The sequence below is a fragment of the Lepidochelys olivacea genome (genome assembly GCF_965140295.1).
Source record: "Lepidochelys olivacea isolate rLepOli2 genome assembly, chromosome: 11".
In the NCBI taxonomy this organism is placed as follows: domain Eukaryota; kingdom Metazoa; phylum Chordata; order Testudines; family Cheloniidae; genus Lepidochelys; species Lepidochelys olivacea.
Genome location: NC_140421.1, coordinates 11619964 through 11635626, shown reverse-complemented (window position 1 = coordinate 11635626; position 15663 = coordinate 11619964). Strand labels below are relative to the sequence as shown.

At 43.4% G+C, this 15663-nt stretch overlaps 2 protein-coding genes across 5 annotated transcripts in view; one reads left to right on the top strand and one right to left on the bottom strand.

Moving 5' to 3' along the window:
• MYLK (myosin light chain kinase) overlaps positions 1-15663 on the top strand; it is a 325099-nt gene that overhangs the window by 170196 nt on the left and 139240 nt on the right. For all 4 annotated transcript variants that reach the window (XM_084643345.1, XM_084643346.1, XM_084643344.1 and 1 more), the window contains exons 8-10: positions 2355-2932; positions 5075-5278; positions 6515-6649. In XM_084643345.1, coding sequence (XP_084499471.1) covers positions 2355-2932; positions 5075-5278; positions 6515-6649 — 917 coding nt within the window. The remainder of the gene's footprint in view (positions 1-2354; positions 2933-5074; positions 5279-6514; positions 6650-15663) is intronic.
• Positions 1-15663, bottom strand: part of LOC311528376 (uncharacterized protein) — a 72711-nt gene that overhangs the window by 18663 nt on the left and 38385 nt on the right. The gene's annotated exons all lie outside the window — the stretch shown is intronic.

Below are 15663 nucleotides of genomic sequence, written 5' to 3'. Positions count from 1 at the left end.
CTGTGCTCCTTCCCATAGGGGAAACAACCAAACCTGAGTGTCTGCTAGGGGAAGGACTGACACCCTGGAGCAAACAGCCAACAAGGGGGCAGGGAAAGGTATCCCCGTTTGTTTTTGTGTTTGTGAGACTGTTTCCTTTTTGTTTGGTGGAGGCTCACCCCTGAGGCCGATCCCAACTCCTACCCTGAAAATATGGCCAGAGGAGCACCGTTTGGGGGATGACAAACACTGTTCAGAGTGAGGCTGATTTACCCCAGGCAGGGCTCAGGCAGAGAGGGAAGTGCTAGGTCTGGCAAGACAAAGGTCTTCCACACTATGTACATTGTCTTCAAAGAGGAGCTCCAAATGTGGAATGGCTACAGTATCAACATGTGAACTGTATGAAACAAGATTCAGAGTTACAGCTGTGTTAGTCTGCATTTGCAAAAAGAAAAGGAGTACTTGTGGCACCTTAGAGACTAACCAATTTATTTGAGCATAAGCTTTCGTAGCTCACGAAAGCTTATGCTCAGATAAATTGGTTAGTCTCTAAGGTGCCACAAGTACTCCTTTTCTTTTTGTATGAAACAAGAGGTTTCTTGCTCTGAACACTCCCCTAATTCATGCTCAGAACACTTGCATACATCATGTCAATATGGAGCAGATCTTCCTTAAAAGCATGGTACTACATGAATCTTAATTAAAAACTGAAAGTAGATGAGTAAGAAATGGGTCTAGTGGTTATTATTTCTATTTTCATACATTTAGAAAACCTCTGAAGGTTTTAGTCCTTCTGGAAAACAAATTTTGGGAACTGAACAAGTTTATACTTCTGCAGGACTAGCTTTATGTTTAAATTATTATGTCTGCTGAAGTGTAAAGGAGGGTTAGAATTCTAGAAATGATTGTTGAGATTTTCAAAGTAGTCTAGAGGATTTATACACATCTTCCAGGTAACTAGTGCAAACAATGAATATGGAATACTGTGCTCCTGCCATATACAAGTACATACTGTGCTTCTAAGTCCTTCACGTAGAAATTCCAGGGTTAGATCTGGTCAGAATGATAAATATTTTCTGTGAAAAAAGATATAAGAAATGAAAAATGTTCTCTTTCAATTTTTTCTGAAATTTTTTAAAGTTGAAAACTGAAAGAAACATTTTCATTTAGAAGAAAGAGCATTTTTAATAGGAAAAAATGTATTCATGAAAAGTTTTAACCAGTGCTAACCAGGATGTATAAGATCGCTTCATGGAGTCATCGAGGCTCATATTAGTTTACTGAACATACCCACTAGCTCTGAGTTTTAGACCTTTCAGGATGTTGGATTTGTCTGTCCCAACACATCTGGAGTGAAATTTTTAAAAGTGCTCAGCTCTGCTGGAAGCAGAACTAGGCCAAAACTAAGTGCTTTTCAAAATTTCACCCTGCCACAATGCTAAGACCTAGGCTTCTCCTGGTAACAAGCTTTTTAACAGTAAAATTGAGCTACTCGCCAGAGCTTGTAGTGTCCTCAGGTCTCAAGAAGTAGAGCTCCTCCTCCTTTTTATCCTATGAATAGAACTGGTATGTTTTATAAACCATAACAATGTATAATCGCAAGTGCAAGCCTGATACATAGTTATTTATCCAGTCTAACCTTCTTCAGGCCCCTAGGCAGTATGGGTAAAATTTTCAAAAGTGCCTAAGTGACTTGCAAGCCTTAGTCCTATTTTTAAGAGACTTGGGGACTTAAGAGCCTAAGTCTCATTGAAAGTTAATATAAATTAGGTTCCCAAATCACTTAGGCATTTTTGAGAATTTTACCCTATCTCTAATAAGCATAATAATACAGTGAAAATAGTCAGCTGGAATTATCTACAGGAAGTTTAACTTATACAGTGTTTTGAGTCATTTATATATGTAGCCTGAATCCGTTCACACTTACACTGATTTTACATAAGTGTCACTCCATACATTTAAATGGAGTGAACTGTAAGTCTAAGACAGTGTATGTGAGATCAGCATCTGACCCATGTCATGTAAGAGAAGGCCTGAACAGAGGAATGGGATCCAGCAACTCCTGTTTTGGAATCCACGTTCTGACATTGAGTCACTCTGTGGCACAAGCCACTTATTCCTCTTTAACAGATAGGTAAATATTATTAACCGCTATCTCCCAGGGGTTTTGTGGGGGTTAACTAATTAACAGGAATTAATTCAGGGATATCCTGTGGCCTGTGCTTTACAGGAGGTCAGACTAAATGATTACAATGCTCCCTTCTGGCCTTATAAACTGTGAACATTTGCAAAGTTCTCTGAAGCTAGAAGTGCTGTATAAGTACTAATTATCACAAGCCATTGATTATATCTCTAAATAAATAATTTCCTTTCAGCACTCCAACAAAATCAACTTCCACTGCAACCAAAGCTATTGAAAATTCAGAATTCAAACTGGCAACTAGCAATGGGATTGCTAAGGAACTGAAATCCAGCAGCACTGACCTCACAGTTGAAACCAAAGAGAGGACAGCAGTAAAGAAAGAGGCCTCTTCTATCTCCTCCAAAGAAGCCAAGGACAATAGACAACGACAGCTCAGAGAAATCAACACAGAACCCGCTCAGGAACCTAAAGGAGAAGCAAGGGGATCTCGGGGCCTACAGAAAACTTCCAGCACCATAACGCTGCAAGCCATTAAAATGCAACCAGAACCAAAGGCAGAATCCACGGCCACTTCTACTGGACAGGATGAGGACAGGAAAGGGATCACACAGCCCCTGACGACAACTCGACAAACCGCTTCTCTCATCAGACAAGCTGGTCCAAGGAGTAGGGAAGCAGAAAACAGAGTTGGAACAAGGAAGAGCACAACAGAGGAGAAGAGGGAGCCTCAGGGAGTCCCTCCGCAGTTCGAGAGCCGTCCACAAAGCCAGGAAGTATTAGAAGGCCAGGAGGTCAAATTCAAAAGCAAAGGTAAAGGGATGAAAGCTCATTCAAAAAGCAAAGGTAAAGGGATGAAAGTGCTTAGGGCTCTTTTGCTGTAGATAGCATAAGGGGGAAATACTTCACTCTTCAGTGCAGGTTTCGCCTCCTTCCTAAACCATTCTGAAAACAGCTCATCTGTGGCACTCCACACTTGCACCATTGTTCCACTGCACACCATTGTGTTGCTCTGTCTGTGTGATGTCTATACAGGGCCAGACCTTAATATGGCTGTTCAGGGGAATAAGAGGGAGTAGGAGCCCAAGGCCACTCCCCTGAATGGCTGTTCTAGGGTTTCTTGCACCAAGGCTCAGGTGCAGAATGGCTGACCGTGGGCTGCGTGCCCAGTGCTCACTCCCTCCTTATTCTGCCCCACCAGCAGTTTCTTGCCTCTGTCCCCTTCTCCAGCATGCTGATCTGTGGCGCTGAATTAGTACAAGAGGATAAGTAAGCTGTACCTTTTTCAGTGCTGTAGTAAGTTACTGTCCCTTGGAGAAAGGGATGGAGTAGAGAAGGAATTGTAATGGAGTCACACTGCTTTCTCTTGGCACTTGCACATCACCCCCTACTTACGGCTCAGCCTCACTGCTTAGTCTAGCCAAGTGGTATTTAGTCAAGTGTTTCTAAGGATTTAACTACAGAAGGTCATAATTAAAAGGCCCTAGCTGAGTGTTTCCTCTTCTTCAAAAATGGATTCGATTTTAACCTCTCAGAGGAGAAAGGGGCCATGGAGGGCTTTTTGGCTGCACATCGTGGGCAATCTTTTAATCCCTTCTTTGAGGAAAATATGAGGAACTTCCATTTTTATTGCAGTTTAGTAGAAAATAATTTTGAAGCGTTTTTCTGGTATTTTAATGTAACATTTGCACATCAAATAGCTCCCTAAAAAAAGAGAGAGATGGCTTTACATTTTAGGCAGGAAAAAATCTAGTCATTGATTTCCTTTCTGATGCGTCTTCCTCACTCTAGAAAAAATATATTTTATATTACCCTCCCAGTGAGTCAGGAGTGGAGAAGGTATTCCAAAGGGCTCCCTGAATAGTTTATTTTCATAGTATATTAATGCTAAGCACTTCTTTATCACTGTCTCAGAGGACTTTAGACAAGCATGAACTAGTGAAGCCTTGCACTACTCCTGTGAGGGAGGGAAATGTTCTCTCTGTTTTACAGAGGCACTAAGGCCCAGATCCTCAAAGGCATTTAGGCTCCTAACTTCCACTGACTTCTGTAGAAGTTAGGAGCTTAAATAACACTGGGGATCTGGGCCTAAGGGCCTCCCTCATTCATTGCCTACTGAAGTAAATGGGTGTCTTTCTGTTGACTTCAGGGTGCTTCCGATCAGGTCTTAAGAGTCAAGTGACTTTGTTCAGTGTCAGTGCTTCTCCCTTCTTGATATGTCCTCTGCCTTGGTCAATCTATTCTCCCTGTACTTCACAGTTGTACATGCAATAGATGCTCTTCCAATTTATTTTCTCCCATTGTTTCTGCTCCTCCTGTTCGCATCCCTCAAAAACCAGAGAGGAACCAACAAGATGTGTCTATGACATTAAGCACAGCTCATGATCTTTCACTCTTGTAACCACCATTCTCCCACATGCCTCATCCCTTGCTGAGCTGAGTCAGATAAAGTATCCAGCCTTGCAAACACACAACTGAAGGAATGGCATTTTTTCTAATTCTTGATTGTTCTGTTCCCTGTTGCCATGTGAAAGACCTAGCCAAAGAGCAGAACCTGAGTAACTACTGTAACCAATTTTACAGTAGAAACTGACAATTCACAAAGTGCTGCCAAATGCAGAAAGCAAACAAACTTGAGGGTACGGGAAGACGGTGTAACATGTTTCTTCCTCCCTACCTCCTACCCCCAATCTAGCTGGATTACAGCAATCTTAGGTGTGATTTGTAACAACACTAGAGGAACAATTTTCAGACAGACGTACGTGTGGCTTTTTTCAAGTTGTCAATGTCTCTTTAAGGGATGGGTGGGGAAGGATAAGCAGTAACTGTCTATCAAAATATTTTACAATGTCTATTGTGCTGGTAAAAAATATAATAGGCAAAGTGAAGGTTTATCATAATGAGGAAATATCTTTAATGGCCCTCACCCCCATGCTCCAACTTTGCATCATCTAGTTTCAGGGAAACCAAAACCAGATGTGGAATGGTTCAAAGAGGGAGCCCCTGTAAAAGGAAGAGATGGCATCCAAATATACGAAGAGGATGGAATTCATTGCTTGTGCTTAATGAAAACCCACTTGGGAGACAGTGGGTCCTATAGCTGTACAGCCTTCAACCCCAGAGGTCGAACTTCCAGCAGCTGGGTGTTAAGTGTAGAAAGTAAGTAAGTTAGGGTGAGCCAATGTGCACTTTAATAAATAAGGTTGGGATTTTCAAAGCTGTCTAAGAGATTTGGCTGCAAAATTCCTATTAAAATTAATTCATACATAGACTTTTTAATTCCCAGCTCTGCTCTACCACCAACCTGATGTGTGATCTTGTGCAAGTCCCTTTATATCTCTGTCTCCTTTCCTCACCACTTCACCCTTTGTCTTCTCTCGAAAGCTCTTCAGGGCAGTGGCTGTTCCTCACTGTGTTGGTAGGGTGCCTGACATGTGGTGGGTCCTGATCTTGGTTGGAGCTGCTATGGCTGTGTGTAATAAAATAATCGAATATGAATGAAGAAGAAGGCAAAGACCCTGCCCACAGAGATGTGCACCTTCTGCACGGGACTCTGTTGGAAGTTGCTTAACACTTATGTAGTGCTTTGCATTTCTGAACTGCTTTCCAAATGCTAACTGATTCTGTTAACACTCTTGTGTGGTACAATAGGTAATAAGGAAAGGTGTGGAGTGAGAATTACATGGAACAAAACCTGAGAGTTTTATCTGGCACCATTTTTGAGCTTGCAACCCTTAAATATCAGGTTTGCTTGCAAGATTCTGGAGCATCTTAGCAAACACTGGCCTAAGTTTTTTTTTTTTTCCAAGCCCTTTCTTGTATGTGATTTGAGGTTTTGTTACAAAGCTCCAGTTATGTTGATGCAACATTTCTCGGCCAGCACTGGGAATTGTTGGCTTTTAAACCTGACCACCTCAGGTTCCTCCACAGCACATTTCCTGCCTTGTCAGAATCCTATTTCCAGCATGTTGGCAAAATCCTTAATTCCTCCTCTGTTTCATTGCCTAATGGGGAGAATTGTGAAAAACCTGATCGTCCTGTTCTTTGCACTTCTTCACTTTCTGTTAATGGATTTCAGTTCCTCATGGTGGCCTGATGCACATGGCTGGGTGTGGGTTTCACTTGCAAAACCAGAGCCTAATGCAAAGCATGAAAGGCAAGAAAAATCTTTGAAGACTATGCAGGGAGCCCTATCTTTTTATTAGTCCATGAGTCAAAATTGTTTTTACTTCCAAAAGATTCTTTTCTTTACAGCTGTGATCTTGCACATGTATCTGGAAATGATTTTGCAGTGTCATTCCGTTATATCCTCTTAATCTACTGAGTAAAACTCCCAGAGGAGTAGTTGATTTGTCAGCCCTGTATTAACAGATCCACTTTCACTTTGACTTAAAGGGTCTAAAGTTGAAGAGATGGCTCCAAGGTTTTCCAGTGTCTTGAAGGGATGTACAGTGAGTGAAGGGCAAGATTTCGTGCTGCAGTGTTCTGTGGAAGGTACACCTGTGCCTCAGATCACCTGGCTCCTCAACGGTAAGAGAACTTCCTCTGGCTGCAGAAACACATGTATCCAGATGCTCAGATACCATGGGGATGGGCACATTATAGAAACGTAGATGACCAAGCTATATGTACTGCACAGAATTTGTTAGTTTCCCATAATGGGGTATGTGCTAAATAATGAGTCTGGGTATATTAAATGTGCCATTGGGAATGTTTTCATTAAGCAATTTTGTTCTTTATTTGCAAAAAGAAAAGGAGTACTTGTGGCACCTTAGAGACTGACCAATTTATCTGATACATCCGATGAAGTGAGCTGTAGCTCACGAAAGCTTATGCTCAAATAAATTGGTTAGTCTCTAAGGTGCCACAAGTACTCCTTTTCATTTAGCGAATACAGACTAACACGGCTGTTACTCTGAAACCTTTGTTCTTTATTGCAATTGTGATGTGCATCCAGCAGGGGGCTCTTGTGACAAGGTTGTGTCATAATGTTTTTTTAAGTTTGGTCTTAGTAGCGGCACAACAGAGGCTTCAGAGAATAAGTTTTTAGTCTGATCCACTAAAGTTACTTATATGTACCAAAATGGCAACAGGGGTGCTTGTGAAAGGATGAATCTGGCATCATTACCCCCATGCTTGATCCCTGTCTCCACCTTTGGCTCAAATGTCTAGGTCAAGTTCACAGTACATTTTAGCTTTTGCATGCCCAAACCATAGAAAGTACAGTAAGTTCTGTGCCACTAAGCCACCTGGCCCATCAAGCTCTTTGAGACTGGAGGACTAAAGCTGACAAGATTACCCTTAAGGTGTTCATTGGGCCAGCTTCTGATGGTGAGTGAAACAAGCTCTCGAGCCTGTGTAAGCTCAAAAGCTTGTCTCTCTCACAGAATCATAGGATTGGAAGGGACCTCGAGAGGTCATCTAGTCCAGTCCCTTGCACTCATGGAAGGACTAAGTATTGTCTAGACTAGTGGTTCCTAACCCACAGGCCACTTGTAGCCAAATCAGCACAAAGCTGTGACCCTCGTGACATCTTCAGGGCCATACATGTAGTATATATATTGTGTGGATGTGGCACACATAACACATAGAGAGTGGCATATGCGGCCCACAATAGTAAATAGGCTGAGAACCACTGATCTAGGTCAGTGATTCTCAACCGGGGTGTGCATATTCCTGGGAGTAGGCAGAGATCTCCCAGGGAGTACATCAACTCACCTAGATATTTGCCTAGTTTTACAACAGCCTACATAAAAAGCACTAGCAAAGTCAGTACAAACTAAAATTTTATACAGACAATCATTTGTTTATACTGCTCTATATAGTATATACTGAAATGTAAGTACAATATTTATATTCCAATTGATTTATTTTACAATTGTATGGTTAAAAATGGGAAAGTAAGCAATTTTTCAGTAATGTTATGCTATAACACTTTTGTATTTTTATGTCTGATTTTGTAAGCAAGTAGTTTTTAAGTAAGATGAAACTTGGGGTACGCAAGACAAATCAGACTCCTGAAAGGGGTACAGTAGTCTGAAAAGGTTGAAAGCCACTGATCTAAACCATCCCTGAGAGGTGTTTTATTGGAAGTTGGTCCAATGAAAAATATTACCTCACCCACAATGTCTCAACACTACAACAACACTGCATACAAGATTAATCTAAATGCATTTTGCATCAGAACCTTGCTTTGAGGGTTGAGGGACTTAACCCCTGCTGTATCTCACACATCATATGCACTTTGCTGATGAAAAAGAATACTTGAAATGCTGTTAACATAAAACTTGTGGATTTTTTGATAATGTTATTCCCTGATAGTACTTTGTATCATTAAACATTTTTTAATTTTTAAACTCCTACTGCCTTCTCACCACCCAAGCTGTGTCTTTTGTGCCCTTATCTCAGCTGGGACAGTGAAACCCGACTGGCCGTTCCATTTTCTGTTTTTCTGGTTCCTTCTGTAGTAGCAAGGTGCTCTTTGGATTTCTAATATTACAAAGGAGGGGAATGTTGTGTCCAAAACTGTTTACAACTATTTTGTTTTCATTTCATTAAAATATTTCTGTTCATATCAGGTTACTCTCAAAACCAGATTTGTTTAAACAAATGAACAATCCACAAACAAAACCCCACACGTAACTCTTAAATGTCCTAACAGATCCTTTTACAATTAGAGATGGGTCCATTGTTCAATCTTCTCCTGAAAATCCAAACTTCCTCGAAATTCCAGGGTCAGAAGAGTTTAGATTTGGGAGTTTTTGGTTCACGCCATCTCCGTTGAATGCTAGCCTAAATTATTCAGTTTAGCCCTTATGATCTGATCTGGTATTCACAAGACATGAGTTGATGTTTCAAGTTCTCACAGGCCATAAGTTTTAAAGGGGGAAAAAATAGCATGCTTTGTTATCAAGTTGCCTCTCTCAGGGCTGCCTTACAGTGAGTTATTTGCACATAATCCTTGATTACCTGGCACACTTTTCAAGTCATTCAGTTTGAATGGAAGAACTCAGAAAGGTGGCAGGGAGAGTGAAACGTGACCTTGAGATTGGTATGTTCCCACAGTCTGGCCTGATCCCTTTCTCAGTAACTCAGCAGTGCTCCATGACTGTAATGGAAAAGCCCCAGTTTTATCCACAATTATAAACACATGTGAGAGAAGTTCTGACCTCTCCCACTGAAAATAACTTGCCTGTCTGGCTGAAGGCTGCCTGGGATGGAAGTACTGCATAGAAGGAGCACTCCCACAATTATCCAGCGTCAGCTCTGTCTCCTTCCCAGTCCAAGGTTCCTCCTGCTCCTGAAAAATTCCCCCAATCGTGGAATGGCATGGTTACATATAACTGCATGTGACTAACTCCCTGTCACTGCCTTCCTATAGCACCTTTCTGTCTCTTCATAGAGAGACTCTTCATTTCCAAATGCAGGAAAATGGGCAATGTCTTGTCAGAATGACCCTTGACACAGTGCTTCAGGGGTGATATGTGCAACATAAAGCCTCTCCGAATACATGAAGAAACTCCTCTTTCTGTAACTATTGTCAAAAGCACTGCTGAAAAACACACAGTCTAGAGATAAATAAATGCAAGATTGTTATAGAAAATCCTAGACTTTCAATATATTTGTACTCTCTTCTTGCCATTCTCCAGTATGTTAGATTTGGATTGACCTTCCTCCTGCTTGTCTCTTTGGCCTTCGCATACCTGGATAATTGCCTTTTACAGTTGATGACAGAGGGTGCTGTATTGTACCAAAGCAGCCTGGTTTAAAAACATGAATCTCTTTAGAATTCACATTATACCGTCAGCAATGGCAGTTGAACAACAGACCTAGGGGCAGAAATGTTAACGTGGGGAGCTACTATTTCCTCTCTCTCCTTCACCACCACCCCTGCACCACTTTTTATCATTCAGGCTTGTTCCTAACCACCTTGACCACGTGACTTTTGACCTCCAGTTATGAGCCATCACTTATATCGTGGCACCTGGGTAAAACTTCACAGAGAACCTTTATACAACTGAACTTTATCCTATATATTTTGCAACAAGAATCATGTATTAGTCTTCATGATGGCTTTTGGCTGTTGAGCTGCTTTGGGTTGTTTTATCTACAAGTATTGTTACAGTACAGTGGCAAGTGATCCTGTGTTCCAGGATTGTGTGTAAACCATTATTAATTTGTATTACATCAGTGCCCCCAGTGCACTAGGCCCTGTAGAACCACATAGTGAGAGGCCGTCCCTGCTCAAAAGAGCTTACAATCTAAAGAGACAAAGGCAGGAAGGGAAACAGAGGCACAGAGAGACATGACTTTCACAAGGGTACACAGCAGGTCGGTTGCAGAGCTAGGAATAGAACACAGGTTGCCAAGCTCCGAGTCCTGCACCCCATCTACTAGACCGGGGTCGGCAACCTATGGCATGCGTGCCAAAGACGGCAGGTGAGCCCATTTTTAATGGCACGTTGCTGCCTGCCGGGCTCCCATGCCATTAAAAATCCGGCCCGGCCTGGCCTGGCCCAGCCCGCTCTTCTCCACTCCCACTCCGGCAGGGGGAGAAGCTTGGTCCAGCCGGCTCCCCTGCCTCTTCCCGCAGTGTGCTGGGTTCCTGCCCCTCCTCCTCCTCTCCGTGTCCCCCACCCCGATCAGCTGATGGCCCCTGCGAGGGAGGGGATGGGGGAGGAGCGGAGTCAGCGTGCTCGCTGCTCCTGGCAGAAGCAGAGAAGAAGCGGGGGCAGGGCCTTGGGGAAGCGGGACATATCCTCTCCAACCCCCTGCCGTGAGCACCACAGACCCCAGCCCACATCCCTAGCCCTCTGCCCTGAACCCCGCTCACACACACCCAGCCGTCTGCCCTGAGCCCTGCAGCCCCGCGCACACCCCAAGGCCCCTGCCCTGAGCCCTGCACCCACCTCACACACACCCAGCCCTCTGCTTGACTCCTTCACCCCTCCCCCCCACGATCCCAGCCCTGACTCTGGCACCCCCACACATACCTAGGCTCTCCGCACCCCATACCCTGACACCTGCACCCCCCTCACATGCCCCCAGCCCTCTGCCCTGACTCTTGCACCCCCCCACCCCATGCACTCCCCACATCCTGACTCTTGCACCCCCCCACATACCCAGCCCCTCCACACCCCATGCACCCCCCACATCCTGACTCTTGCACCCCCCACATCCTCACCCCCATCCTGAGCACCAAATGGGAGCTCCTGCACCTTCCCCCACACACACATTTCCCCCTGCACCCCTCCCACCAAATGGGAGCTGCCCAGGTAAGCGCTCCACACCCAAACCTCCTGAGCCCCCTCCCTCATTCTAGCTCCTGGCCAGACCCTACACCCCAACCCCCAGCCTGCTCTTTCACCCCCAGCCTTGTGCTCAGTGCACTCCCACCCTCAGCTCAGTGCAGAGAGAGAGGAAGAGAATGGCCAGAACGAGGGAGAAGGTAGGTACCCACTGTATGTGGGTAGGGCCGGGACCCCAGACCAGCAGTGGGCTGAGCGGGTCTGGCAGCCGGGATCCCGGCTGGCAGGAGCCGGCGGATGGAACCCCTGAGTGGCTGCGGGCTGAGCTGCTCAGCCCACTGCCAGTCTTGGGTTTTGGCTGCCAGGCCCTTGCCAGCTGGGGTCCCGGCCGCAGGCCCTGCTCAGCCCGCTCCTGGCCTAGGTGAACAGAACCCCAGACCAGCAGCGGGCAGAGCGGGCCAGCGGCTTAAGATCAACGTTTTATTTTAATTTTAAATGAAGCTTCTTAAACATTTTGAAAACCTTGTTTATTTTACAATACAACAATAGTTTAGTTATATAATATATAGACTTATAGAGAGAGAGACCTTCTAAAAACATTAAAATGTATTACTGACACATGAACCCCTAAATTAAAGTGAATAAATGAAGACTCGGCACACCACTTCTGAAAGGTTGCCGACCCCTGTACTAGACCATGTGACTTCAGAGATGCTTGTTTCCACACTCTAACTACATGCATGCTAACTACATTGTGGTACCAGTTGACAATGAGGCATTTTTTAAAAGATCTCTTTTGTTGCAGAATTATCCCGTAATAGAATACTTGCAATTGATGCATGACTTCTTGATGTCCAAACCATCGTAGCCACCTGACTGTAGTTTATGGAACCATGACAGTGTTGATGGGGAGATGCATATTAAAAAAGCTGTTGTTGGTGCAGGGGATGGGCACATACTGTATTTCAACATGCATATCTTGGAAAATACTAAAGTATGTATATAGCATTTTGAATGTACTCAGGTATTGGTCCTAATACTAATAATGCATAGTACAGGAAGATTCTTATGACATTATACTCCCACAACCCTCAAGAGTAAACTGGGAGTGTCTGCCTGGGGAGTGGAAAAAATGGGTTTGCAGGTTGTCTAGAAGGCTAACTAATTTGGACACTGGCAAACCAAATGTTAGGTAGTGAAATGTGGAAAGGCAAGACTGGCTCTGATACTGTAAAGATTTGTGTGTATGATTTACTTTAAGCATGTGTGTAAATCTTTGCAGGATCAAGGTCTCTGACTTCAGTTACATCAGTATCACGTGGGCAGGGAGGCGCTCTCTCTGGTAGATGGATCCCAAAACATTTAGGGTTTTATAGGTTAAAACCAACACCTCAACTCCCATCCTATACCAATTGGCAGTGGTGATTTTGAGTAATAGAAGTGTAAGAAACTCTAATATTTTAAAGTAAAATTAGGGAAGTCCTATATTATCCAAAAGACACAAACTTGCTACTTTCATTCCAGACTCTCAGAACATACTGGTCTATTTTAATTCTCTTCTCTCTCACTTTTGATTGTGATACGTAACTGTTTATACATCATTTGGAAATGCATTTGAATGTGTTATAAACAGTATTTTAAAGTTGGCATTTCATTTAGCTTTTCCATGTACTCCCTCTGGGCTGACATTTTACTGAAGGATCCAACTGGCTATTGTGATATCCATTTTAATGTGAAGAGTGCCTTTCTCTCTGCCAATTAGACACACATTTCACCTTGCCAGAATGCTATCCATACCCAACTTTCTCCTTTATTTCGTTATCTGGTCCTGAAATATTTCTCCAGGTAGACCATAATAATGCTATGGCAAAATGGTATATGTACAATATACTAGGGAATTAGGCAGACAGACCGTTTGTTCTGAAAAGGATGCATTGGAATGCACTGTTTTGGGTATTTGGAATGCAAAGTTTCTTTCTGCCTGTAGAGCATAGAATGGGGGTGGGACCGCAGGCAGAAGGGGTGAGGAGGGGCCCCTCATTTGCTCTGGCCCAAGGCCCCGGGAAACCTTAATCCGCCTCTGGTTGTAAATGATGAGAGACCATACAGTACACTCAAGGTAAAGCATACTGTATGGATTTCACACTTTTTTTAGGTCTCCCTGATAAGAAATAATGTATGGGATAGGATCTTCTAGTCTGTAAACACCTATGGTAAATGAAAATTTGAGAAAAGGATAGGAAGGATTTCAGCTAGCAATGATATCTTCCTAGTCTGATCAGAATAAGAAAGTAGAGGAACACCAGAATCAAATAATCAAAAAGGAACAGCCATAATGACTGGTCTTTAGTAAGTGTGGTAAATAGTGGAAAGAGAAACTAACAACCTCTCTGTGTAGAGAGAAACCATTAGAAACCTTGAGCACATGGTTGTACGAAGGAAAAATATAAGCATAGAGAAAGAGAGAGTTCCATATGCAGCAATATCTCCCTCTCATGCTCATCAAACCTAAATAGAGCAGCAGTGAACAGTACAAACTTTGTTTTCTGTATCCAGTCAATCACGTTACAGACTTCACATGGTCACTGGGGAGTTGCTGACAACAACAGCACCTTAGAGCTAAATTACTCTAAAGGTATGTCTACACTGCAATTAAAAACCTGTGGCTGCCCTGTGCCAGCTGACTTGGGCTCGGGCTAAAGCACTGTTTAATTGCAGTGTAGACAAGTGGTTCTCAACCAGGGGTCTGGGGACTCCTGAGGGGCCGTGAGCAGGTTTCAGGGGGTCTGCCAAGCAGTGCCAGTGTTAATCTTGGTGGGATCCAGGGCAGAAAGCTGAAGTCCTATTGTATGGGGCCCCAGGCAATTGCCCTGCTTGCTATCCCCTAATTCCGGTCCTGGCTTTTATGTGCAGAAAACTAGTTGTTGTGGCACAGGCAGACCATGGAGGAAAAGGTTGAGAACCCCGGGTGTAGCCGGTCAGGCTTGGACTGGAGCCCAAGCTCTGGGACCCTGCAAAGGGGGAGGGACCTGAGCTTGAGGAGCAGCCTGAGCGTCTATGCCACAATTAAACAGCCCCTTAGCTCAAGCCTGAGTCAGCGGGCCTGGGCCAGCTGTGGGCGTCTAATTGCAGTGTAGACATATCCTAAGTGGTTTATGCAACAGTGCCCCATGCATATATTTCAGTGACCATCCAGCACGCCGTGCCTTTTTGTCAGCTGAAATTATGTGAAGCTTAATATTTTCTCCAAGCCACAGCTCAAGTAGACTTCCACTAAAGATCAGCTAGCCGGGTAGATGAATACATGCTATAACCTATCCCATCTGTAACTACCTCTCAGTGCCTGTATGGAGAAGGCCCATATTCATTTTGCACAAATAGGTGCAGCTGAATATCTTCACAGTATCCTTTTTCATCTCATACTGCTCCCATGAAGCATTGTTGTCTACAGTACATTTTCTGGTATTTTATCCAATCTAGTTCTGAATGATCTGAAGTATCTGCTAATTCCCTTTGGAGACTCTTCCTCTTCCTAAACTTAACAAAGTTTTCCTGCTCTTCACCCTAAAATTGTCCTATCCTGTTATTCCTAGTAATGCTCCCTTTTGCCACCTGAGCCACTTCTCATTCTCTTTGCTGTTTACGTTCTCCATCTCCTTATAGATGGTTACTTGGAGAGCTCATAACCAAGTGCTTTACGCGAGTCTGTTAATCTCTTATAAGTCAGTACCATCCTGCCCTTTAATGATTTTAATTGCTCTTCTCCAAATTCCCATCAATTTAATATCAATTTCCCAGAATTGAGGTACATGGAACTATACCACAGTGTTCTAGGAGTGATCTCACTGGAACAGCTCTCTGTCATACTTGTGTATGTAGCTCAGAATTGCTTGAGCCCCGTGATACTCAGACTGAGGCTCACGGGCTGCAAGTGGCTCTTTAATGGGTCTCCTGCAGCTCATATTATAAAATACTGTGATTCAGTTATTAATCAATCTAAGTTATTAACCAATCAAATGCTTTTACTGTGTTATTATCCAATTGTAGTTGAAAAAATAATTATATTTGGTGAGTCATTTTGCTATGAGAATAAAACATGTATAAAACAGTGATACTCAGACCTCAGTGGTTAGCGATCGTTACCCAAAAAAGCCACCGTATTTTGAATTCATTGTTTCATACACTATTTATAAATGAATTTACTATATATCAATAGTAAATGAAACATTGAATTCACACTATTGTGGCTCTTTTGGGTAATGTTGATTGCTAATTTGGCTCCTGAATCACTGTGGT